This window comes from Struthio camelus, chromosome 12 (genome assembly GCF_040807025.1).
Source record: "Struthio camelus isolate bStrCam1 chromosome 12, bStrCam1.hap1, whole genome shotgun sequence".
NCBI classification, from domain to species: Eukaryota; Metazoa; Chordata; class Aves; order Struthioniformes; family Struthionidae; genus Struthio; species Struthio camelus.
The window spans coordinates 25,271,376-25,295,658 of NC_090953.1; the positions used below are offsets into that span (position 1 = coordinate 25,271,376).

The 24,283-nt window shown below is 48.9% G+C and overlaps 1 protein-coding gene across 7 annotated transcripts in view; it reads left to right on the forward strand.

Moving 5' to 3' along the window:
• CPEB1 (cytoplasmic polyadenylation element binding protein 1) overlaps positions 1-24,283 on the forward strand; it is a 48,642-nt gene that overhangs the window by 7,353 nt on the left and 17,006 nt on the right. For 2 of the 7 annotated variants that reach the window (XM_068958644.1, XM_068958645.1), the window contains exons 2-3: positions 1,550-1,727; positions 12,084-12,272. In XM_068958644.1, coding sequence (XP_068814745.1) covers positions 1,550-1,727; positions 12,084-12,272 — 367 coding nt within the window. Of the gene's footprint in view, positions 1-202; positions 869-1,549; positions 1,728-5,725; positions 5,772-11,566; positions 11,823-12,083; positions 12,273-24,283 lie in introns of those variants that run through there. The other 5 variants (XM_068958642.1, XM_009666986.2, XM_009666987.2 and 2 more) reach the window with 5 other exon arrangements.

The window sequence follows — 24,283 nt, forward strand, 5'->3', positions numbered from 1 at the left end:
GGGCTAGGATTAAAGTTCCAGTTGCCATGTGAAATTCAGTTTAGACTTACCTTCTGCATCCAGTTGCAGGCTGCATACTAGGAAGACTTAAGGGATCACTTTAAAATAAAGCCAGCTCTGTGGTTCAGGCTTGCTACTGATCATAAGCTTATGCCAATAGTTTTGGGCTGCAAGGCATTTTCCTCCTAACTGCAGTCAAGATGTGGATGAGGCAGAGAAATGTGGGGAAGTCAGGCCCTAAACTCTTGCAGAATACATCCAAAAGGGAGATGTATTAAACGACTCTGACAAATACAAATGTTCCACGGTCTAAAGCTATAGGTTTTTGTGCCTCTTGGAGTAGCAGTGGCCTTGTTTGTCAGCTTAGCTGCAGTTCTGTTCTTGGAGTCTGGCTCTAACTAGATTTGCTTAATGGCAAGGATTCTGGTCCAGAGGCCAAGACTGGGGAGGCTGTACCTTCCTGCTCTCCTCTTTAATATGCATCTTAATTGAGTGATACTGTTTGCTCAGCATGTCCAAGAGCAGGATTCTGCTGCAGTGCCTTTTGGGTGATGGGAGGACCTGCCTGTGGTCTGAAGATGCTGGTTAGAGATCAAGTTTGGCATCTTGTGGATTGGCAGAGGCTTGAATGTTGTACAGCTGCACTGAAAGAAGCCTAGATGTGAAAGTAGCTTGCAAGCAAAGCTGGGGGAAGCAGCTGGAGTGCCAGTTCTCTGGCCTGGCACTAGAAGCAGGAGTGTTTTGCTGCTCTTATGCAGAAGAAGCTTTACTGAGAGCTTTGACCTGTATAGGATGGCTGGACTCAAACCCCATGAAGCTGATGGATCAGTGCCTGTGGAGGATTGTGATAAAGCAGAGCTGTTCCTGGGTAATGTCCCTCTCCTGTAAGGAGCTACTAACTAAAGGGAAGGTCTGGGTTTAGTTCTCTGCCTTGCCAAGTGAAGCCTCAGGACTTCTGAGCTACATTTGAATGGCTGGGAAGTCGCACTCTTCCAGAAGCCTGCTTTCGAAAGTGATGGCATGGTGGCTGACTTTGGCCATTCCAAGGTGTTCAGAGCTCTCAAACATGGGTGGTTGCTCTCTGCCACTGTGCGTGGGAGAAAACTGGTATCTTGTGGTGACCTCCCCCTCCCCTCAGTGTTGAGACATGGGTTTTGGAGAAGAGAAGCATCTGTGTTACCCAGATCTCTGCCTGTCACCTAGTAATGAGAGGCACCATGCTGGAGAGAAGTAGCAATCTCGTGTCAGCTACCAACCTAGTTTTGGAGCTACAGCTCTTAATCTCAAGTCTATCCTAGCCTTGGTGAGCTTGTACCAACTTGTTACCAGAATGGTCCTGGTCTGATGTGCTATGCTGACAAATTGCTGACCTGTTTGCTTAACTGTTTCTTTAGTGCAAAGACTTGTACTTGGGTGTTGCTAGGACCTGGAGCTAAAGCTAATATGAAATGTATTGGAGGCAATCCAGAATCTTCCTACAATGTGCTGAAAGCAGGGTGGTGTATACTAGCTTGCTAGACGCTAATGTTTCTTCTCTCTCTTCTACCAGAAAGAAGACCCTGGGAGGAGCATAAAGGACTGCTGGGATAGCCCTGATGCCCCTGCCCTCTCCACTTGCAGCAATGCAGATATATTCCGCAGAATAAATGCCATGTTGGACAACTCTTTGGATTTCAGTGGAGTCTGCACCACACCAATCACAAAAGGCAAACGTGACATCTTGCCAGGTGATGTGTTTGGCTGAGTTTGATGCAAGCTTGAGTTTTGAGGGCTGATGTAATGGAGTTGCCTGATGGGACCTACCAAACATGTCTTGGCACTCCCCAGTGCTGTAGTCGTTGCATGTCCTTGTGAGCAGAGAGCTGCCTGAAGTCAGGGTTTGCACTCTCTTGATACTGGGGGCTTCGTCTGTGTGCCTAAAGTGGATAATTGAGCTATTCCGTGGCAACGTGGAGGTGCCTGGCAGTGTTTGCTCTTGCACCCCCTCAGTTGCTGGTGGTGCTGTAACTTGGTGGGTGGGGGCAGGAGATGAGCTTTTATTGCCTGACCTATGTAATGCATAATCTGCCAACTGCTCCTGGTATAGACAGTTCCCACAGATTCCTTTATAGTGTGCCTCCCCTGGAGGCAGGGTATATCTGTTAGTGGTTAGGATGGCTGGTCTGCTGCATATCTTACAAATGCAAAAGACTCTTCAGTAACCACATTTACTAGAGATCGGTTAAAATCTTGCATTTAAGAGTACACCCAAGCAGTGCGTGCAGATGAAGACTGTCTTGCGAAGATGAGCTTGAGACTCCAGAATTAGTGCTGCAGGTGGTCACTTCCCACAGGCTCTGAGGGAACAGGGCATGTTCTTGTGCTTGATTTGCATCAAAACGGGAGGCTCTGTGCCCAAGCAAAGAGTACTGGGTCAGTCTTAATTTTGTGTAACGGAAGGACATGCTTTTTTGCCTTTGTCGTAGGAAAGATCTGATGAATGTACCTGCCCAGAGCCTGATGTTCCTTTTGCTAGAGTAGTTCTGCACAGCCATGCTTGCCCTTGCTCCCCTACTTCTTTAAACATTGTTGCTGTTATTGGAAACAAGCTGGCCCTCTGGACCTGTGCCAAAACAAGTGGGAACTAAAAGGAAAGCCTCCCAGCTGGTAACTTTGCAGGCTTCTCTAGGTAGATGAGCTTTGCTTGCAGTCACTAGGAGACAGAGTTGTCTTGTGTAGCTGAACTGAACAGGTGTAAAAGCTGCAAACCAGTGTCTGGGCAGCCTGTGGATCAGCTGGCCAGCTGTAGTGGTTTCCTGCCTGGCCTAATACTACTAGCTTTCTAGCTTGCCTGTCTTAGTCATGCTTTTTTGTGCTTAAGAGCAGTAGGACCTCTGAAAACTGAAGGCCTCACTTGTCTTGCTGTTTGCTTTGGTTTCCTCTGAACAGTGCTGTAACAATTATGTTGAACTCCTCAGATTAGACTTACTCTGAGGCTGGTATGGTGTAACTTTGTTCTGGACTAGTGAAATGACTGCTACCAGATGATTTCCAGTGCAGCTTAATCTTCTGGGTATTTGAGGGGCTTAGTGCTGTGGACTAGACTGACCTGGCATGTGATCCTGTGCTAGTGCTGCAGCAGTTCCAGAAGTGGATTGTTTGCTTCGAGGAACAGATCTAAATACAACACTTCTTGAAACGTTGCTAGTGAAACAGTACTGGGAGGATATGCTGTCTGTTCCTGGGCAGTTGAATAGGGAAAACTACCAAATTCAGGTCAGTAATGAGGTTAGTAATGCACTTCTGGAGATTAGCTGTTGTACTGAGCTGTTTAGATGTTTTTGTCCCTTAACAGTGGTACTCAATGTTGTGTTTAACTTTGATGCACTGGAAGCATAAGGGAGCAATAAACTTATCAAATATTTTCCTTTTTCTCCCTATTGGACTATTTTGAGTTAATGAAGGAGTTGTTTCTGACTACTGTGGTGCAATCCTAACTGTAGTTCTCTTATTCCATTTATCATTTGGACTGGAAACATTTCTTAACTAAATTTCAGCTTGCTCAGAGTTAACCTGGTTGATGAAGGAAATCTGCACTGGTGGGAGGGGTTCTTCCTGTGAAGATATGGGCTAGTCCTGGTATTGGGTCCGTGCTTAGAGTGAACATACCAATTTTAACCTGCAGTGTGGGTCAGAACTTGAGCTTGATATCATTGGTGTAAACAGTCTTTTAGACTCGCTTCTAAAACACTTTTAGACTAAGGCATTCACCTAGCAATGAATGAACCTACTGACTAACCCTCTGCAAGTAAACCTCTGCTCAGTCTCAGTACTGTGCTATTTCTCATATGGATGTCTGGAATGAGGGTCTTGCTTGGCGCACAGCTGCGTAGAGATGGTATCTTGCTTGGAGATCAGGCAAATTTCATTTCAGAGGTGTTAAATTGTGCTTGTGCTTTGGTTTATCATTGGGTAACTCCTATGGAAGACCTCTTCCCATAGGACAGACATGACAGACTTGCACAGGAAGGAGAAAGTTCCTGTAGGAAACATTGTTTCTGCTGCAACTATAGAGGAATAAGGCTGTGCTGTGTGGGGTGTGTTACAGTGCCATCAAAAACAGCTTTCTTGTGCCTGACAGTGATTGAGGCTGGTTTCACAAGTAGGTGCTGACTGTTGGTCCCCAAACTGCCCAAGCAGTTGGGCCAGGGTTGGGAACCTGGTCAGAGTTAGATAACCTGAGAAAAGGTTTTTAACTTGTATCAGTTTCCTGTGCAGTTAGTTACACAAATACTTGTGATAGCACAAAGAAAGATGCGACTTGCTCACTTCCTCAGTGGTACTGGGCATTGCTGAGCCAGGACTAAAAAGTGATTGCCTTTGCCCTTGTCATTTAGTTGAATGGCAATGTGTGACCTTTTCAGAAGGTGCCTCTGGGCTGTACAAGAGACTGATAATAAAGTATAACCAGAGCTACCCAGGCTGGTCCAGCAGTTACTAGTGGTAAGTATGTAAGTGAGTCAGCATCTGTCCCAGTACATTGGCAGTTCAGAGTCATTAGTCTGGCAGTCCTGGCCTTGTTTTGTTAGTGTCTGAGTCAGGATCTCTCAGTAGGTAACCAGGGCCTGAGTGCAACAATTACACAAGCTTCCTTCTGTCTCTGGATCAGTAAAGTGCATGGGCTGCTTCAATTGTTCAACGTATTGCTAATGGACATCTGTTTAAAAAGTTGGCTTTATCAGCAAGAACATGAATCCTAGGACAGCCATGATCCCCAAATGGGGGGTGGTTTGGGGCTTGCACCCTGACTTAGGTTCTCCTGTGTAAACTCATGCCTAATGGCCATAAGGCTGAGCACCTGACTACTGGAGTAGTTCACTAACATTCAAAATCCAATGCAGCTAATTCTGCCCTCTGCACATGCAGCAGAGTGGGTGGCTGCGGGACTGAAGCAGGTGGTTGAAGCTGTTTTCCATGTTCTTAGGGTGAACCAGACAAGACTGCAGGAGAAGTCTTGCTTTGGTGACTCTGGGTTCTGGGTAGATGACCCCATAGCAGAGCAGAATGAGGAGGGGGGTTGGAAACTTGTTCTGAGCTGAGGGCATCTCATGTATCTTGTCACTGCTCAAAGTTAAATCGCCTGTGAAGAATTCATGAGCCTCTGGTGTTCTTATTCAGTGCAAGAGTAACTTGTGTATTGTAGCTAGGCCGTGTTGCACATAAGACTCATAGTGTTTGCAGTCTTCCTTGCTGCCTTTTTCAACTTGAAGAGCCTGAAGATCTACCTATGATGTAGTTGTAACAGATGAAAGTACTGTGTAATTTTAAACTCTCTTGGTGTGGAGGGCTTGGAAGAGGCTTAATCCTGTACGGGAAATACTTGTGCTTTAATCTATTCATGGTCCCTCAAGCTTTTCCGTTGTCTTCCTCAGGTCAAACTAAATACCAGTCCAATCCCGGATAAATTTAAGAAGCCCCTTTCAGCATTAAGAGGATTACACGTGGTAGAGAATGGACTCCAGAAGTTCATGACCTTTCCCTAATGCTATTGGGGAAACAAACACACGTGAAGACACCTTGCTTGGCGCAGTGAAGTGCACAGCAAGACAATGCTGAGATCATACAGCATCAGTCTGAGCAATGTGAGAAAGTATAAGCTTATTCAGCAGTCTTGTATCTGACACAGTTGGAGAGTTATTCAGACCTGGGCGGACCTGTGTGGCAGAAGGGATAATGCTGGAGACTGAACGTGGCATGCTTAATGTTAAATCTTGATAAAGATCCATTTGCAGGTAATGGTAGTCCTTGATGAACTTTAATTGCCTTGTCAAAATGGTCTGAGTTGAGGCCCAGCCTGGCTACTGCAGTAGTTCATAGGTGCTTGCTCCAGGAGTTTCCTAAATGCTTGCTTTAGGTCCCTGACCCAAACTGAAGGGTACAGTTCAGCAGCAAGCGTGGTGGCTGCTGGTGATGAAAGGTGTAATTGTAGAACCTGTCCGGTAGCTTCTGAGACAGAGCTCACATAGTGCTTCAAAACACTTGCCTTTCAGGCTGATTTGATTGTTCTCTAAAGAAAGGCAAAACTTCCTTAGCTGGATTACATGTGTAGACATTAGCTTTTAGTGGCTGCGCATGCCACAGCTTTTGGTGTTGGAGGTCCAGCTTGGTGCCACACCTGTCCTTGAGCAACTGTTTCACAGCAGATGTTTCTCCTCCCCCAAATTTAAAACTGCATGTTTGTCTCGGGTCTGAATAAGAATGTGAACAAAGCCATGCTCTAAGGTAGCTTTTGTTGCACGGCTGTTCAGGTTGCATGTTTTCTAAGCTTTAAAGCTGGACTGCAAGTGTGTGGAAGATGCTGCCACCAGATTTGGTGGGAAAAGTTAAAACCAGCTTATGAAATCACTAGCCTTTCTGTAGGTGCAGCTTTCAGTTCTGCTTCAAGATTAAACTGAGTAAAGCTCCTTCTCTGTAGTCTTTGTATGCCTATTTTACTCATGATCTGGTTAAGATGGCTAGTTCCAGCTGCATGCAGCATGTTAACAAATGAACTTAGTGGTTGTAGGTACTTCAAATAGCCTAGCAGCATTGATTTCCCCTTTCATTAAGCTCTGCTCATTTAAATGAGACAAAGTATCCATTATCTTGATACAGGTTGCCAGCCCATCCTCTAAAGAATGGGAGGATGCTTAGGTGACTTTCTAGTTGACAGGAGTTGCTTACGGTGCCAAGTTCAGTGTAAAGGCTGCTAGTTGTGGATCATCGTATCTTAATGATTTGCAGTGGCTGCTTTGTTTAAGGAAAACTAAAGGACAAATGCAGACCAAGACTAGCTAATTAGATCAACTTCCTGCTTGCTCTCGATTGCAGTTAATGACATATCACTTGTTTAGCCACCCAAAAAGTCCTCTCCAGTAGTATAATGTAAATGCTTGTTTCACTGTCCTGCAGTCACCAGGAAACATGCCAAGTAGCACTGGATGCAGCTGACTTGATATGTGAGATCTTGGAAGGTGGGACAAAAAATTGTGGAAGCAATGACCCAAAATGTAGCACTGCTTACCTCAACTGTGTAGGTTTAACAGGGTGCCTGAGCCTGGGCAAGGTGGATATTGGGAGCTCACCTGGAGTCTGTGGCTGAGAACGATTGTGCTTGCCCAAAAAAATGCTGTGTCACTATACAAGCTTGGAATAGTGAAATTGAACCCCTACGTGCCCAAAGAGCTATACACCTAATGCCTTTTGCTTTGAGTCCATGTAGTCAGACATATTAATGTCTCATTTGAAACATCAACAGTTCTGTCCTGGAAAGTAGCTCTAGTAAACAGAAAATAATTGTAGTAAACAGAAATAAAAATTCATCAAATCCACAATTGGAAGCGGATCATGGAGTTATGTTCTTCCACAGCATGGACTTGGCCTAGGGCTGTTGCACTCTGCAGCAGATACAGATTGGATTTATGTTGCTGAAGATCCAGCAGGTTTCCAGTGGGTTTTCTGACTTCCTGTGCTGGCCTAGCCCTCTGGTTCAGGTTTTGATGAGAGAACCTTGTGGCAATCTCTCTCACCCTTCTCCTACTTCTCTCACTTCTTCTGGGAGAAGTAGGTAGAGCAGCAAGGCTAAGTCACAGTATGCTCTTCCTTTAGTTATTTAAATAGTTGCTGGCTAGCTTTCAAGAGTCTGGGGTTGTTGAAACAAGGCAAACTCCTTCAGCTGGCTATGAAGCAGTTCACATGGCAACAAATGTCTCCAGGAATTCTTCAGATTAGGGGGAAGATGCTTAGTCAGGTGTTTAGACCTTTTGTAACTGGTAGGGCTCTAGCTAACACAGGAGGCCCTGATGTTTCCTAGTGCACCCTAGGTATCCAATTGGCTCTTCCTCTAAAAGCTTTCACTCAAGATTTTAGTCTGATTGTCTTGTGTGCAAAACATGCTTGGAAACTTGACTTTCATGGATACAATTCCTAGCCTTTGAAACTGGAGGTGTAAAAAAGCGTGAAAAGCATAACTACTGCTGTGATTCCCTTTTGTGACCTGAAGTGCTTAGACACTTGCCTCATTTCCTTCTCTGGACTTTACTTGAAAGTTCAGCCTTGGATAGACCTATAGTCCATGAGGCTGCTGCTCATTAAGATGTCTTGGAGTTGCATCTGGTTTCGTCAGTGAACAGAGCTCCTTTCTATCTGCTCTACAGTTGAGCTGTGCTTATCCTTCTGCTATTCTGTGCACTCAGGGGCCTCGTTCATGGAGGTGTTTCTTCCTTAGTCAAGCTTTGCTAGAGGTTGGCCTGTAGGAGTGGAGGGAGACCTCTTCAGTGGTTGTAGAGGCAGTAGGAGGGGGAGCTAGCTTGCTTGGTTCATGGTCATTTAACTGTTCTGTTCCCTTCTTTGAGCTCTTGTTTTTTTCAGATTTCAAGATGTAAAATGCACTTGCTGGATTTTTAGCTTGCTTTGCGAGTGACCTAGGTCTGAAAGGCTTGAACGCTTGCATGTCTTTGCACTTGAATCAAGAGTGTCGTATTTCCTAAATTGCCAGAACAAGTATGATGGAGCAGAGAGATGCTGCTGTGAAGGGGTAGGGGTTGAACCAGGCTCAACTTGTCATGCTGCCTTAACACGTCTGCCACAAACTGCCTGTGGGTGACAGCTCTTGGTGCCCGTCCTTACTTGTCCTCTCCACACAGGCTAAGCTGTAATTTTCCAAATATTTTCCTGTTCCAAATGCCTGGCTGGTGGAGCCGCACTGCATACCAGATCAGAGAAATGAGCTGGGCTAAAACTAACTCCTAGTGGCTTGGTTTTAACCAGATCAGTTCCTCGACCCGGTTTCCTGTGTGAGAACTCATCTGCCTAAGTGGTGTAAGTGGAGGGGAGTGCTGGGGTGGGGACAAGTGGTTGGGGCTGCAGCTTGAATAAGCTGGCTGTGCTGGGGCCGGTAGGGTTTAACTGTAGGCTAAGGGCTGAACTGTGCAGAGATACTTCTCTTTAAGAATCCTTTGAAGTGTTTTGAGTGTGATGCTAATGTTAAAGTCTGGAAAATGCCGCTTTCTGTCAGGGCAGTGGTGTGGGAAGCTCTCCAGCCTATGTTACAATGTACTGTGGGCACCCTGGCTCCAGGGATCTCCTGGACTGGGGAGGACATCATCCAGGAAAGCTGCCTGCTTTGAGACTTGCACAGGAGCTTTTTACTAAGGACCTGCTGCTTGTGATGCTGCTGAAATGAAACCTAACCATCTTGCAAGGCAGGGGTTTGGTCTCTTCCAGATTCTTGGGCACAAGCCCAGTGCAGTACAGGTCCCTTTGCCAGGATGGTTGGCTTCCAGTGGCAACTCCAGGGAAAAATTCAGGTTGGAAAGACTCGTGCTGGTTCCTGGGGCTTGCAAAAGTCTGCAGCAAAGCATTTGGACTGGGTTGGACTGTGCCAGGTGGCAAAGTGAAACTATTTAATATTTGCTGAACATACTTACAACTAACTCCAAGTTGTGACTCTGTATACTGAATTTCTGTAGGAAGTTAATTCTGCCTGCCCCAGTATTCTATTAGCTTTGTCTGCCATCAACAATTGACTGCTTTGTAAGAAATTTCTGGACTCTGAATTTGAAAACAAATATTCCAGAAATCTGTTTCAATTCTATTTAAGTTGGTATTTTCCTTTATGACCCATATCCATTTTTTAGCATATTAGCTGTTTAAAGGAGAAGCAGGCATGTGCTGACTGTTTGCTTAGGTTGGAAGATCTCATTAAAAAAAAAATACTGGTTATCTAAAACTTACTTTGTGCTTCAGAGTAGTTGTATGTGTAATGGAATTGCAGGGAGCTTGTCTTCAATGCAGATTGAAGCCATCAGAAAGAAACATAGGTTTCGAACTTGAATTTGATTTGTTTCAGTTAAACAGAATCATTTATTTCCTGGGGGGGGGAAAAAGCAAGCTAAGGGAAACTTGCAGGTCTAGGTTAGAATGCTGTGGAGTGTTTTGTCTCTAAGGAATTAGTTCCCCATTTTTCCTAACTTTTTCAGTGGTAGGTTTCATTTGAAATGTTGGATGAGGGACTCTAGGTAGGGTTAAAGTTCTGCAGTCTGTAGCTCTTCTGTTCTGGTCTGTGCTTCCCAGCTTGGGAGTTAATTTTGGGAAGATGGTATAAAACCTAGTAAAATGCTGGTCAGCCAGTGGAAGGCAGTCGCCTGCTGTCAGGGATCTGGGCTATGGCAGAGCACTTGTGCATTTCCATAAACATGGCAGTGTTGCATATTCATATGGGCAAGTTATGGTTGCTGTGGGAACTGAGTTGTCTGAGCAGTATGCTTTTATCCTCTTCTCCCTACAGCTGCATTACAAATGTTTTTAGGACCTGTCCAAAACAAGCGATCTGAAAACTAACTGGGAGAACTAATGCAGTAAAATACCCTGCTGGTGGTATGGCATGATGCTTTCAGAAAATTCAGTGCTGCTTCAGGTGCTTGGTAGTAATGTGACTGAATTGCTACTACAGCTTGTGGTAGTACGACTAGAGGAGTAGAAAAAACCTGGGGGATGATATCCCAGTTAAGTACTGCGGAGGAGGCTACAGCTAGGAAGGGGGAAGACTGCAGTTCATCCTCTGCTCCAGCTTTACCTGGTCGCATCCTGACTGCAGCACTTCAGCTGCCGCTGAGCCGGGAACGCTGGCGATCCCGATGCCTCCATGGGGTGAAGATGAATGCCGCGCCCTTGGTGAAGCAGCCCCCTTCCCACCTAGGGGACCCGACTGCTGGGGTCTCATCTGGGCTTTGCCAGGCTGTGGGTAACTAGATGACTTGGGTGTGGAAAAAAAGGCCATGAACACTGTTAGAGCGTCTGGGATGGCCAGGGTTGCACATGAGGGATAACGTGACAGGCTGGAGTCACTGCAGCACCCTGCTGGAGAGCAGCGAGTGGTGTGTGCGAGGTGTACATCTGATGGCACAGTAGGAGGGTGTGGGGGCAGGGGGAGGAGGAGGAGACAGCTGCCACTGCTTGGGAGCTGCCTTATAAATGCCCTCTGACTCAGATTTCGGGTAACACAGCTGAGCATCTTGTGGTTTCACCAGCCCCCAGATCCTGCAGTAAACTGGAATTCTCAGACCGTGAACCTGCTGTGTTTCCTTAGGCTATTGGCACAGGCTTAAACCGAGGCAAGAGTCTGGCCTCTCCAGTACTGTAGGCCTGTGAACACCCTACAGGGAAGGGGAGGGCTCGGTGGGACCGGGTGGGTGGAAGGGGAAATAGGCCATGAAAACCCCGGATGTGAAATGGGACCAGCCAGAGTGCAGGACCCGTTTTTGCTAAACTAGGGTGACGTGCCCACTCAGACTGGTCTGGGGATAATGCGCTTCTCTTCATATAGCGGGGCGGGGGGTTTTGAAGGTTATCCTTGTTACTCAATGGTAAACAATGCAGAGTCAGTGAGGCACAGTGGCCAAGCTGAACCAAATAGATTATGCTAGCAGAATTGTGAAGCTTTGCATTGGGCTCTGAATTGGAGCCAGCAGCTGGAGTCTGTCCAGGACTAAAGTGTTTTTGGGTTTTGTGGGTGGAGGGAGGCGGGGACAGGAGAGCTGGGTAGCACTAAAAACTAACTGTCTGATCTGTCGCTGCTGCTATCGTCGTTGCTGGGGGGATTGCTGTCTTGAGCCTGTCTGCTGTGCTGTATTGTGGAGCTCTGCTTTTGTGCTGGCTGCCTCCCTTGATTTACTGTAGCTGCACCTCTTTCCTCCTGCGTGCTGTCTCGTCTTCCAGGGGGAATCTATCCTTTCTTCTTACCTTTATTTTGTAAGAGCTGATGCAGTTCTGTTGCATGGCTGAGTGACGTCACTGTCAGCACAGTAAGCATCAGCAGCCTGGTCACATGCTGACCCAGTCAGTAATGCAGACGGGATAGGAAGGTGGAGGGGCTGAGGGGGGTGGGGGGCTGGTTTCTGGACATATGGTAGCCGTCCCTTTTGGGGTGCAACGGCTAGTTGCAGAAGCAGTGGCTTCAGAGCAGTACGAGACGCAGCTTGGGGCTTAATGCTTTGGAAAACTCCTTCTTGAAAAGAAAAACAGCCCTGAACTCTCAAGCCTCTGTTTGTTCTCCATCTGAGCAGACTTCCAGGACTCTGAAGAAGCAGTGGCAAGCAGGATGCTCTTCCCCACATCCACACAAGAGTCTTCCCGTGGCCTCCCAGACACCAACGATCTGTGCCTTGGCCTGCAGTCGCTCAACCTGACAGGGTGGGACAGACCCTGGAGCACCCAGGACTCTGACGCTGCAGCACAAACCAGCACACAGTCCGGTGAGTCTCTCTGCTGACACATGCAGCAACAGTTGCTGGATTCCTTTTGCTGTTTTTGAGCTATTGCTTGTTTAACCAGAGTGCTGGCTGTTGGTGATGGGGGCTTCTCGACCCTTAATGCTTGTGTAATGTGGTGGTAAGCATGAGGGCAGGGTTGAGTTGGGGAGGCTGGCTGGCTGTTTCACAGCCCCCTCTGGTCTGCTGTCAGTTCACTGCAGACAAAAGTGCCCAGGCTCCTCTTTTGCTCGGTGCTGTAATGCTGGTAGAGGAATAATGTAGCTGAGAGGAGAGAGCAGAACAGAAATCCTTTCCCTGCCTTTGGATGGAGTGGGTGGGGGAGTGTGGTGGTAGGACACTAAACATGCCGGGTGGGAGTGAGGCTGAACTTTGCTCTGACAGTCTGAGGAAAATACCTGGTGGTAGGTAACACTGCTCTGCGGACAGGGGTGTGCGTGCCTGCGAAGGGACCCCCTGCCTGACTGCGAAAGCCCAGGCAGCAGCGCTTGCTCCTACGCTACGGCAGTGTTGGCTGCCGAACTCTGCCTGTGGGGTGTGGTAGGCACAGCCGGCACCCAACTAACAACTTCAGCCTGCAGCTTGCAGGCTGTGCAGAAGACTTGGAAGGATCCTTCTCCACTCCCCCGTTTAACTAGAAATATCAGTCTGTTCCTTAACAGTGGGCTGGAGGAGATGCGGTGGAATGGCTTCTTGCTTTAACTCTTTTGGTCCAGCGCAAACCTACGTGATCAGCAGGGTGTGGGCTTGCAGCCATGCACTGCTGGCTGGCTTGCCCTTCCCCCAGTGGTGTTCCCTGCTTTTGCAGCTGGGAGCAGATGTGGAGTTCTTCAGGGTGCTGGGTGCTCCTCCAGCATGATGCAGGCAGTGTTCGGTTAACTCTTCCAGAGGCACTAGGCTTCTCTGTAAAATTGCCTGTGCATGGGAGGAAAGGGTGCTGGTTGCAGTAACTTAATGCACCCCTGTGACCAGGCCACAGGGGGTATAATAGAGGGAAGAATTTATTTCCAGGCCTTTGAGGGCTGTAAAGAACAGTTTCACAAATGGTGGTGTGTTCGTTCAAGTATCAGTCCATGGAAAGATCTAGTGCTTTGGCAGAGTTTGTACAAGTTCAGCCTGGTTGCTACAGAAACTCATCCCTTTATAGCAGCATGCTGCTGCTTTGTTAAAAGGGTAGTGCATCTCTGTGCAGACTTGGGTGACACAGGAGGCCCCAGGCGCAAAGTTGGTGCTGACAGGAATGTAGATAGCTTCTGGTGCCCTCCACCAAAGGCTGTCTGGGCAGTGTGATGCAGGCATGTAGATGTTTGGGTGGTGGTGGGGGGGGGGGTGCTGTAGGGTGCACCTCTGTCCAGCTGCATGCCCTGAGGGGATGCTGTCCTCCAGGCAAAAAGAGCTAGGCTTCTGGGAAGCAGCACCGAATGTCACTGTAGGGGTTGTAAAAATCACTTCTGGGGCTCTGGAGCTTGAAGTGTCAGCCTCACCAGCACAGCTCTGTTTCTACATCTAGTTTCTGCAAGACATAGTAAGCAGGCTTTTGCGTGGGCCCTAGCACATGTACTTAGGGTCTGCTTAAAGTCAGGATGCTGCAGCCTGATTCAGTCTTGTTCTCCTCCAGCATATGGTCCTGTGGGTTTCCCCTAATGAACCATAAATGTGCCAGGCAATACCACACACTCAGCAACTTCACCAGCTCTGTCTTGCTCGTGTTGCCTGCTAAACCCCTGCTGGAACCATCCCTTTCAAGGATAATGGAGAAATGGAAGTTGTTAGTGTGATGGGCTGGACAGCAGCCTTAGAATGGCCAGTGCAGAGCCCCACAGGGTAGCTGATACTGTGGGTATCAGCTGAACCCATGTTATAGGATCCTAACTTAAAGAGCAGACTGAAAGCAAGCGGTGTCTGTGTTGTTACAGCGCTAGTAGAGCCGTTCAACCACAAGATACAGGGCAAAATGCACAATGGTGTTGCAGAACAAGGACTGCCACACAAAGGTAGCTGTTCTGTGCAGATGCCCTGGCCCCACCTGATCAGCTGTAGCAGTTTCCAGTGCTCCTTGGCCAGCTTCCTGCCAGGTTGTGTTGGCAGAGGTGAGGGTGTCTCTGCAGCGCTCTACCAGTTGGTAAGAGCAGCGCTTGCACAAATACATGGCAGGCTTCTGCATGTTGTGGCCTGAGGGGCAGAGCTGAGCATGGACTGTGGTGCCTGGTAGGGTGGGGGGAGTGGGGTGGGATTTGCTGTCATGTGTAGAGGGGCTTCCCTTTTCAAAAGGGAAATTCACTTGAAGATCAGTTGAAGGTGCTCTGGTGACCTCAGGGCTCATGGAAGCTGTATCTAGTGTCAGATGCCCCCCGACTGCAGTGCTTAGTGCTGGCGCTTCTGCCGCAGAGGTCTGGGAAGAGCAGTGGAAAGGATCTGAGCTGTGGGCACCCAGTGTGTTGTATGCGACAACTTGTGGCAACAGCTGCTGGGGAATGGTACCAAATATTTCTGGAGGGGACTATTTCTTTACTTCTCACACTTGGTATTCTTATCAGTATTGGTAGAGGGGAGCTTACTAGGGCAACCTCTGGCCTTCAGAGGTTGCATGGAGGATTGAGTGCCATATGGCTGGGGTGTTGTGGTCCTGCTCTGCCTGCTGAGACCATGCTCTCCCTCTCAATCCCACCCTCTGTTCCAGAGCATGCAGCAGCCAGGCAAGAAATACTCCTTGGCCTGGGCTGCTGTTCTCTCTGCTGCTCCAAGAGCTGTGGGGATGGCATATGCTAGCATGAGAAGTGAAGCACTGATATCTGTGCGCAGCTGTTGTATTGCTTCAGTCTGCCTACACCTCCCACGTCTGCAGAGCCTCATCCTTCTCCCCTTCGTTAGGGCCTGGGAGTTGCAAAGTAGAGCTCCTTGGGAGGGGAGGTAGGGGAGATCTCGTAGTTCAGGAATATCTTCTGAAAGGCTAATGAAATGCTCCTCTGGGTGGTGGAGGAGCGCTCCTGTGCCTGAAAGCTGTACAGATCTGAGGAGCTAGGAGACCCAAACATAGCTGGGTGGCCTAGTCTTGCTGTGACTGAAAGAGGGAGGATGTGGATAGGTTGCTGTTGTGTCCAGTCACTGCTGATGCCCAGCACTGAGGCATGGGAAGCTGCAGCAGGCCTAGACCCGGGGGCTGGGGTCTCCATCAAGACATCCTGAGAGCAGGTGAGGCTGCGTCAGCACTGAGTTGTCTCTAGAGGCTGAGGAGGGACAATGCTGCCAAGCAGAGCTGTTGTACTGCTGGCACCCAGCTGCTTGGAAGGTTCCAGCAGTGACTCAGCTGCCCAGACCCATGGGGAGGTGGCTGGAAGGGTGGAAGTGCAAAAAAAATCAAGTCAAGCTAAAAACATTGCTGATGTGGCCTCTGCAGTGCCCGTGCTTGGGTACTGATGAGCGGGGATCTCCTCTTCTGTCGGCATAGTTTCTGCCAGCTTGGAGCTCTCAGCCTGGAAAGGACCCTCTGGCCACAAACCCTACTGGTGTCACCTTGTGCACCCAGGGTTGTGTTCTGGCGCAGCTTGGTGCGTTGGGATCAGCGACCTGTTAAGGGCTGGAACTCGGCCGTACCTCAGGAGGCCAGAATGCAGCTGGGCTTGTTTGTATGCTCTGGTCCTGTCTATGTCCCCCTTCAAAAAGGGATGCTGCACTGCTTGGACCCAGATGTGATTATTTGTAATGCATCTTCCTTCTGGGTCCAGCACTGTAATGCACTAAGGATGTGCACTTAGACCTTGAGAGTGTGCCGGATGCACTGCCAGTCCCTGAAGCTGGTGTGTCTGGAGAAAGCCCGTCCGGGAGGCAGCAGCTGCTGCAGACTAGAGCTGGCTGCATTTATTGGCTGTAGGATTGAACTGCTGTCTCATAGCAGGAAAAGCACATCAAACCCCTGGCTGCCACCAGATCTATCAGACTGGAAACACTTCATCAAGTCACAGGAACCTGCTCTGTGGCACAGGGAGGGGCTTCTGCAGGAAACTGGCCTTGAATGCTTCCAGTCCTGGCACTGCCAGCTGTGTTTGAGGCAGCGTTTCCTCTTATTTAAAGTAGCCTCATAGTATGCAGTATCAAGACCTACCAGTTCATCCCTCCACAGAGGTAAGCAGGGGTTAAAAGGCAGTGCAGTAGGACTGCCCTTGGTGGTATCTGTCTTTACTGCCCTGTTCTTAAAGAACCACAAGAAAATTGTCTTGTTCCAGTTTTTGCCCGGCTAATCAGTGACAGCAGTACATGGGTAGATCTGTGTGTGGATTTTGCATCTCTCCCTGCTGTTTAGCCTGCATGCTGGCTGCTAGGTCTGGCTGGTCTGTCCTACATTGGGAGACTGCAGCTAACCCTATGTGGGACAGACAGACTTGCCCACTGGGGAAATCTTCCTAAAACAAGTCTGTTAACACTAGGCTTGCTAGATTGGCGAAGCACAGGAGGAAGTTTCTGTCAATAAGTTGAATCCTGCTCATCTGACCTGAGTGTGGGCCTCTGTCCTTCTGTGGTGAGTTCTGTAGTTCAGTTGTGTTGCATCAGGCTATCAACTGACTGGCTGTGGCCCAGGTATGAGCAATTTCTGGGTTGGCTTATGCTTTGACGCGTGTCCCTGTGAACAGAAGGGGCTTGTTCCTTCATTCTGTCCTTGGAGAGAAGTTTTTCTCCTGTATCTGCAGACCCTGAGGCTCGCTGCCCCTTCATGGTGTTTTGGCTTTGTGGACTGCAAAGGCCGCCTTTTTCAGAAGGATCAGCTCTGCAGTTTAGTGCTTGTGGATGTCTGCATCTTGGTGAGCACAGCCTGGAGCAGATTAGCTCTTGCTGCCTGGGTCAGGGTGGACCACCTTGCTGCAGCTGTACCTGCCTCCGCTTGGTGTGTGATCCTAAAAGCTGCTGGTGTAGCAACAGACTCGAGCTTTGTCTTGGATATGCTGTTGAGGCTGCAGCTCTGGTCTCATCTGCACCCTCTCCAGGGTGGCTGTTGCCATCTCGCTTTCTAGCTAGCAAGGCTACAGCTGTACAGGCAGTTGGTCCAGTGCTAGGGAAACAGTCTGTGGTAGGAAACACTGAATTTCCCAGCCCTTGATTCTCCTGCTCCCTGGAGCTCAGCAACTTCTCCTTTCTGCAGTAAACCTGAACATGCTGATTATCCTAAGTTGCTTAAAATCTGCTAGGCTAGAACTGCAGGCAATCTGTTCCGCATTGCCCAGCAGATAGCGGAAGCCTCCATAGTTATAAGTAAGAATAGCTCTAAAGCCTACAAGGCAAACCCCTGTCTCCTGGAGGATAAAAGTAAAAGCCTGTTGCACAGAAGCATGGCTGTCTTCCATGGTCTCCTAGCCTTTAGTCCTGCAAACAGCAGCAAGGATTTGTAAGCTGCTCCCCAAGGGCAGGCTGTTTGCAGACTGTCCTCAGAAATACCACATGTGTGGTGGCAGGTACCTGAGAAACCCCCTCATTCAGGACTGGTTACTCTTGGCGCTTCCTGTGTCCTTCTGCCGTGTTTTCTGTGGGGTTATCCAGGTGCTGTACTGAGCTATGCCATAGCTAAGGAGGAGGTCAGTGAGTGGTGCTGATCAGTCTGGGGGAGGCTGTTGTAAATAAGCCCAACACAACAGTCGCTTGCCTTCCTACGGGGCTCAAGCTGCTTGCTTTGAGCATTCAGCTGCAGAGCTTGAGGAAGACCCTAGAGGGACAGAGGAGTTGGGTCAGGGAAGCTGCCAGAGTACTTGTTGGCTCTGGCTGTTTAATTTGGTGCAAGGCTACCCTGTGCTGCAACATGGTGCCAAGTGCCCATTCCTGGGGGACTGACAGTAGCAGCGTGACAGCTTTCCCTCTTGCCCCCCTGTGTGTTCAGGTCTTGCCCTACTCTTTGCCTGCCGCATTTTGGACAAGCGGCTTCAGTGCTTGGTTGCTGCCTAGGTCTGCCTGGCAGGTGCCTGAACCAAACGGCAGTGTACAGTAATCCAGAACTGCATGTTCCTGCCTGGCTGCATGAAACTTCATTTCCCCTTGTGCTAGAGGGAGCTTTCAGAGGCTTATTCTGATAGAGAAGAGCTCAGTGACTAGATAACTTTAGATTATTGGAGATGGCACTAAAGTATCCTAGATTACTTTCTTTGCTCCCTAGTGAAGGGGGAGCTTCAGGTCTGGGGAGGGATCACTTTGCTGTGTTCACCCTGGCAACAGGAAGATGTTTCGTGCGAGTTCATCTGCAGCCTCACTCAACTTGAAGCCTGTGGCTAGGCAGCCTCTGAAGCTTGGCATAAATCACAAAATTGGGCTGCTGCTAGGATCCTGCCTGCAGTGCTAGCGCTGATGTCCATGTGACAGCACAGTGAGCTGGAAGAAGGAACTGGGCTATCTAGAAAACTCAGTGTTCCTTTGTCCTGCTCGTGATACAGCCCCTTGGTGCTGGCACAAGGAGGCAAGGCCACCTCTTGCTGGCCTTTGCAAACTTGTGTGGGCTTCGAGCAATCTGGTAACCGAAGACCTGCTGGTGGAATGGGGTCCTGAACCCCCTGTCTTCAGTGTCCTCAGTGCATTTAAGAGGGCTTGTGAGGCAGCTGTGCTTGCATAAGCCCTGATGCTTCAGGGGCAGCCAGCCTTCTGTTCAAGGCTTAGTAGTGGAAGCTCACAAACACAGCATATGCAGTGGTTAATTACAATAACACTGTAAGGGAAGTAAACTAGTTTTCAGGGCTGGGATTGGGCTTGCCTCCCATGATCTCTTGCATGACAGATGCACTTCAGGAGTACCTATGAGCGGAAACTTGCCCCATGCCATCTTAGTTCCTGTAGAGCTTTTCTGAGGGGCACACTTGGTGTGAATGCTCAAGGGGCACTTGTTCCTTGAGCATGTTTGAGTAGGGGCTGCTCAGAGTCCACAGGCTGATTTCTCAACTGCTGACCAGAAGCAGCTGTGCTGTGGAGCAGAAAGCACAGAGCACTTAGTAGCTGCAGACTGCTCATGTGGCAGTGCTGTTTGAGCCTTAGCTGTACGTTGGATATATACTTCATTCTGTATCAAAATGTTGGTGGGCTTGCAGCTGGCTTCTAATGGAAGTTGCTCTTAACCCTGCTCTAAAAGCTTCAATTGGAGCAGCTCCTTAGATGAGCAGACTTATTTTTGTTTGCATGAATGTTGTAAAATAAAAGATGCAAATAGATGAATAATTTAAGAGCCCAACCAGTGGTCTGTGCTAGAACTGAAGTGGGCCAGGACAAAACCTCTAGTCTTGTGCTGGGGACAGCTTGAAAGAGCTCATGCACACTCTACTGAAAACCCTTTCCCTTGACTTCCTCTGGAAGATTGCATTGTCACCTCCAGAGCAGCCCTGAGGGGATGTTGTTGTTGCTTGGCCAGCGGTAGCCTGCGTGCTCTGCGGAGGTAACTGCTGATGAGTGTGGGTGCAGAGCAGGCACAGACTTCTCAAGCATCTGACCTTGCTCAAAGCAGTTGGTGGAAGTGCCATGAAAAAATGCTCCAGTGTTGGCAGATTTCCGCCCTTCGCAGCCGTGCTGACTGCTGCTTCACTGCCTGCAAGACCAGTGTGCACAAATATAGTGGGCTTGTGGATCTTGCTGTAAGCTTTTGATACAAGCTGTAGTCTGGAGTGTGTGTGTGTGTGCCTCTCAGCTGCCCCTGATATGAGCCTTAACAAGCATGTTACCTTTAGAGGCGAGCATCAGAGCTGCTGTTTACGCTGTTTAGTGGCTCTGAACAGCCCCAGGCAACTAGTAGCTTAGTCTTTCCATTGTGACTGATATTGGAAGTAGTAGCAGGGTGTTTTAGATGTGTACAAGCTCTGGCCTGGGCTTTTAGGGATTTATCCATAAAATGTGCTGATCAAATGAGAGATGGGGAGGGCAGGTTTTCCTCCAACCCTTGCACTGCTAGGTATCTAAGCAGCAGATAGGATGTAGCTGGGCAGAGCAGACATGAAAGCCTCTATTTGCTGCAGCTTGATTTGTGGTAATATGGTAGCTTTCTAGAAGAGGCCCTGGATGCATTTTGGCACTATGCCTTCATAATGAATTCCAGAGTGTGTGCAGGTCTGAGTGCTTCCATTTGGAGCTTGTCTGGACTTCCATGCAGCTTTCAGATCTGGTCTCCCAGTGGACTGGGGCTGCAGCAGAAGGTAGGAGTGGTGCCTGTTCCTTCCCTTCTCTGCTGTAGTGGGATAGTTCCCAAGTTCAGTGTGTGCTGCCATGTTAGACCTGAATTTGTCACTGACTGTACAGATAATTCAGGTTGGAAGGGACCTTTGGAGGTTATCTAGTCCAACTGTCTGCTCAAAGCAGGAAAGGAAAGCTGCTAGAAAATGGTTTGTGTGAAACTGCCTGACCATGGGGTTGGGACAAGTCACCTTTAAGACCCTGCATGGAACAAGGGACAGAATGGGACAAGGAGCATGGCCCAAGGGGCCTGTACGAACTGTAATTCATGGGCTGCATCAGTGTTCCCGGGTGCTCTTAAATGGGCCAGCCAAGAATGCCCCTGGGGTTCTGCTTGCTGTAGCTCTTGTATCGATTTAGCAGTGCCTGCTGGTATTACTGGTGGCTGGGGCCTGCAAGTGGTTCTCCTTTGGACAAAGGTAGCTAGTGCAGGTAAAACTAGCAGTGCTTCTGTAACTGATTCCCATCCTTCACAGCTCTGCTTATTCACTTGCGTCTCTGCTGAGCTGGCTCTGTGAAATGTTCTTGTTCCAAAAGGTACTATGGTCCTTGAACTGTTGCTGCACCGACTTTGCTCAGTGCCACTGCGCAGCTGAATAAACCGCCTTGCAGAGGCTGTTGGCGGGGAAGCAGGGGCACGGACGCGAGGAAGCGGGGGCACGGACCCCGGCGCTGTGCTGCCGGCTGGGTGGAGCTCCAGCCAGTGCTGCGTCTTGCATCTCGGCACCTCGTATCCACATCGCCAGGCTCAGTCGCGTTCCTGTTGTGCGTGGTCCCTTAGGCACTGACAAAACAGCTGAATCACAGGTGATGTCTGTATTACTGCCAGCTCAGAGGCTGCTCTCAGACACAGCAGCAGCCATCCATTTGAGACAACCATGGAGGAGTGCCCGGCTTCCCTGCTTGCCCTTCTGGCCTATTTTTAGTCCACAAGAGTATCGGAGGGAAGGAAGGGCGAAGCAAGCCAACCCCTAAAGCTGCAGTATTGAGGCATGCAGACCCTGAAGCGATCAGAGGCAAGGTAACTGGGAACCTGCAGGCCTCACTGCTGGTGCTGGGCATGCTCATCTAGCAATGAAATATGTGGCTTTATGCCACCTGAATGCCTTACTGAGGCCTGTGTGCCCTTTTGCAAATAAACTGGCGCTTGGGACTAAAGCCTGGCTTTGAACTGTTCTCCCTTTACTGCAGCCTACTGCCGTGCCTAAAGGGGTATGGCCTAGCAGACTGTTCCTTCAGGTCACCCTCTGTAAAGAATTTACCTTTTTTCAAAAGGTGCTGTCCTAATTGAGTTGGTGCTGCTCCCTCCCAAAAAAACCTGTGATGTAGCTGAGTGGTGAAAATGAGTCAGTCTCTTCCGTGTTATCGCGTAAGCTCACACATGCTGCAGAGTTTGCACCCTGGATGTTGCAGCAGATAATTGAGAGGAGTTTGGCACTTAAATATAGAAGTGTTTGTTCTTGAGGCTTGCAAAACTGAAGCTGTTGTGCTGAGTTTGACCCGAATATGTTGGCTTTTAAATCTCTCTGGGATTTATACAAGTTAAACCTTGCTGTATTTCAGTGTTCTGATCTTTTAAAGGCGCATGCTGTTGTGGCAATCTGCTTATTGAGTGCAAATACTTGTGCGCTTTTAGAATTGGGAACTGCATTTTCAGCTGTCCTTTCTGATTTTATATTTACCTAGGGTGTCTGTCTTCCCCTCCAGAAACACCAAAGTAAGTTCCCTGCCTCTGAGTTCCTGCCTGCTTGGAGCAGGAGGACTCAGGCTCTCAAATGTTAATGAAACAAACCTGTGTTGCTGGTTCTGATGCTGTCTGTTTTTCAGGGCATGCTGAGGAAGTGACTTGCCATGTTGGTGGCAGAACCAAGAATAGCCCTCAGGGGTCCTGAGTCTAATTCTGTAGTTCAGCTGTGGGATCATGCTTCCTTTTTTATTCCCCTGCCCCCTTCTTAGCAAACCAGAAATAGCTGCCTGAACAGCCTCAGTTCTTCGTCCCAAATGAAAAATCCATCAGGGCAGAGGTTCCTCTTTTGTAGTTCAGAAAGTAACTCGCTGGCGCAGGGAGCTGTGCAGTGGTTCCTATTTAGACAGTGGTTACTACTGGCGAAGCAGATGTTTGATCACATCTGTGGCTCTAGGGTGCTGTTTTTCTTGAATATTGGCAGTCTGGTCAAGACAAGTAAGACTTCTGTTGCAAGGTACAGCTCTGGAGAGGGAGCATGTATCTGACTTCGGGTGGCTTTTTTAACAGCAGAGGCTTTTTTCTCCATTTGGAGTAATGGGTGTGTAAGCATCAGATCTGGAAGATCTGGGCTGGAAGAGACCTCTAGAGATGTCCAGCCTCCTGCCCAGAGCAGGGCTAACAGCAAAGTTGCTGTTAAAACAGCAGCTCAGTTGTTTAAAGGCCCTGTTTAGATGAGCTCTGGAAGTCTCTAAGGATGGAGATCCCCCTCCATCTCTCTGGGCCCATGGCTGCTGTCCTCAAGAAGAGGAGTTTTGTGGTTTTTCTCCAGTCAGCATTTCTCCTGCTGCAACTTGTGCCCGTTTGCTCTTTGTGACTCTTTAAGAGTCTGGATCTCTTTTCTGTAGCTCCCTGTTGGGGAGCAGAAGGGGGAAATCTGACTGCCTTCCCTGTGCTGAGCAAAGCTGGCTCTCAGCCCCTTCCTGTACCTTGTGCTCCACCCCATGACTGTCCTAGCAGCTCTCTGCTAGGCTTGTTTTGGTTGGTGTCACTTGTGCTCTCCATGCTGGCCGCAGGCTTTCTGGCTCCTAGCAGGCAGCGCAAGATCCCATGGCTGCAGGGATGAAGGGCTAAAACATCACTTAAGATGAGTCTGGAGTACCGGTCACCCCTTCCCATATGGTGAGCGGGTAACGTTTTAAGTGGCTCAGTGCTTGTGTGATGGAAGGGGGAACTCGCTTTGGTAGCCTGTCTGACTACCATTGACTGCAGAGATGTTAACAGTAGCTGTAGGTGGTGGTTTGCCTTTCAGACATGCAAATGTTTCTCTTGCCATGAAGTTGCTTAGTGTCTGTAGGAGGTGCTGCTTTTTGGCTGACTAAAACATTCAGCCTGCTCCCACCCCACCAGTGCAGAGTCTGGCTGGGTGGTGAAAATTGCAGACGAGCTGTTTTTCTGGAATTGCAGCAGGCTATTGTTTGGGACATCAGCCTTTTTTCCCCTTTACGAGCTTATTTGACAAATGACAAACTGCCTTGTGTTCAGTCCCCAGGGCCTTGGTCATGCTGCTTCCCACTGCTGTGCCCCAAATGTGCATGCAGCTCTGCAGCCTCTGGGCACAGCAGGTGTCACCAAGTGGAAGCAGAAGTGCTGCAGCTCTCTAAAAGCTGTCTCTTCTGCCCCACTTGTCCTGGTAGCAGTTTCCCTGCTGATCTCTTCCCCTGTGCCTGTGCAAGGAGATCAAGGTGGAACAGCAGGTTTTGGAGGGGGGAGGTTTGGACAGTCTGCCCTTTCTCCAGTGCTGAGTAATCTCCTAGTAGACAAACTTCTGGTGTCTCTGCTCAAGAGGCTGAAATGTCCCTTTGTCTAACCTTGCTGCTGGTGTCAGCCTGCAAATAGTGACTCTCCAGCTCGGCATTGCTGACCTGCTTATGCAAGCTCCGGTCTCCCTTAAATAGCCTTTCTTCAGCCCTGCAGCGAGCTTTCAAAGGCCCAAATACGTATTCTGAGCATGACTTCAAAAAGTGTGTGCATGTGCTCATCTGGCACTTGGTGCCACTGCCAAATGCAGTGTCTGAACTGCACACACATTAAACCTGCAGGTGCCAGACACTGCTTGTAATGTAAG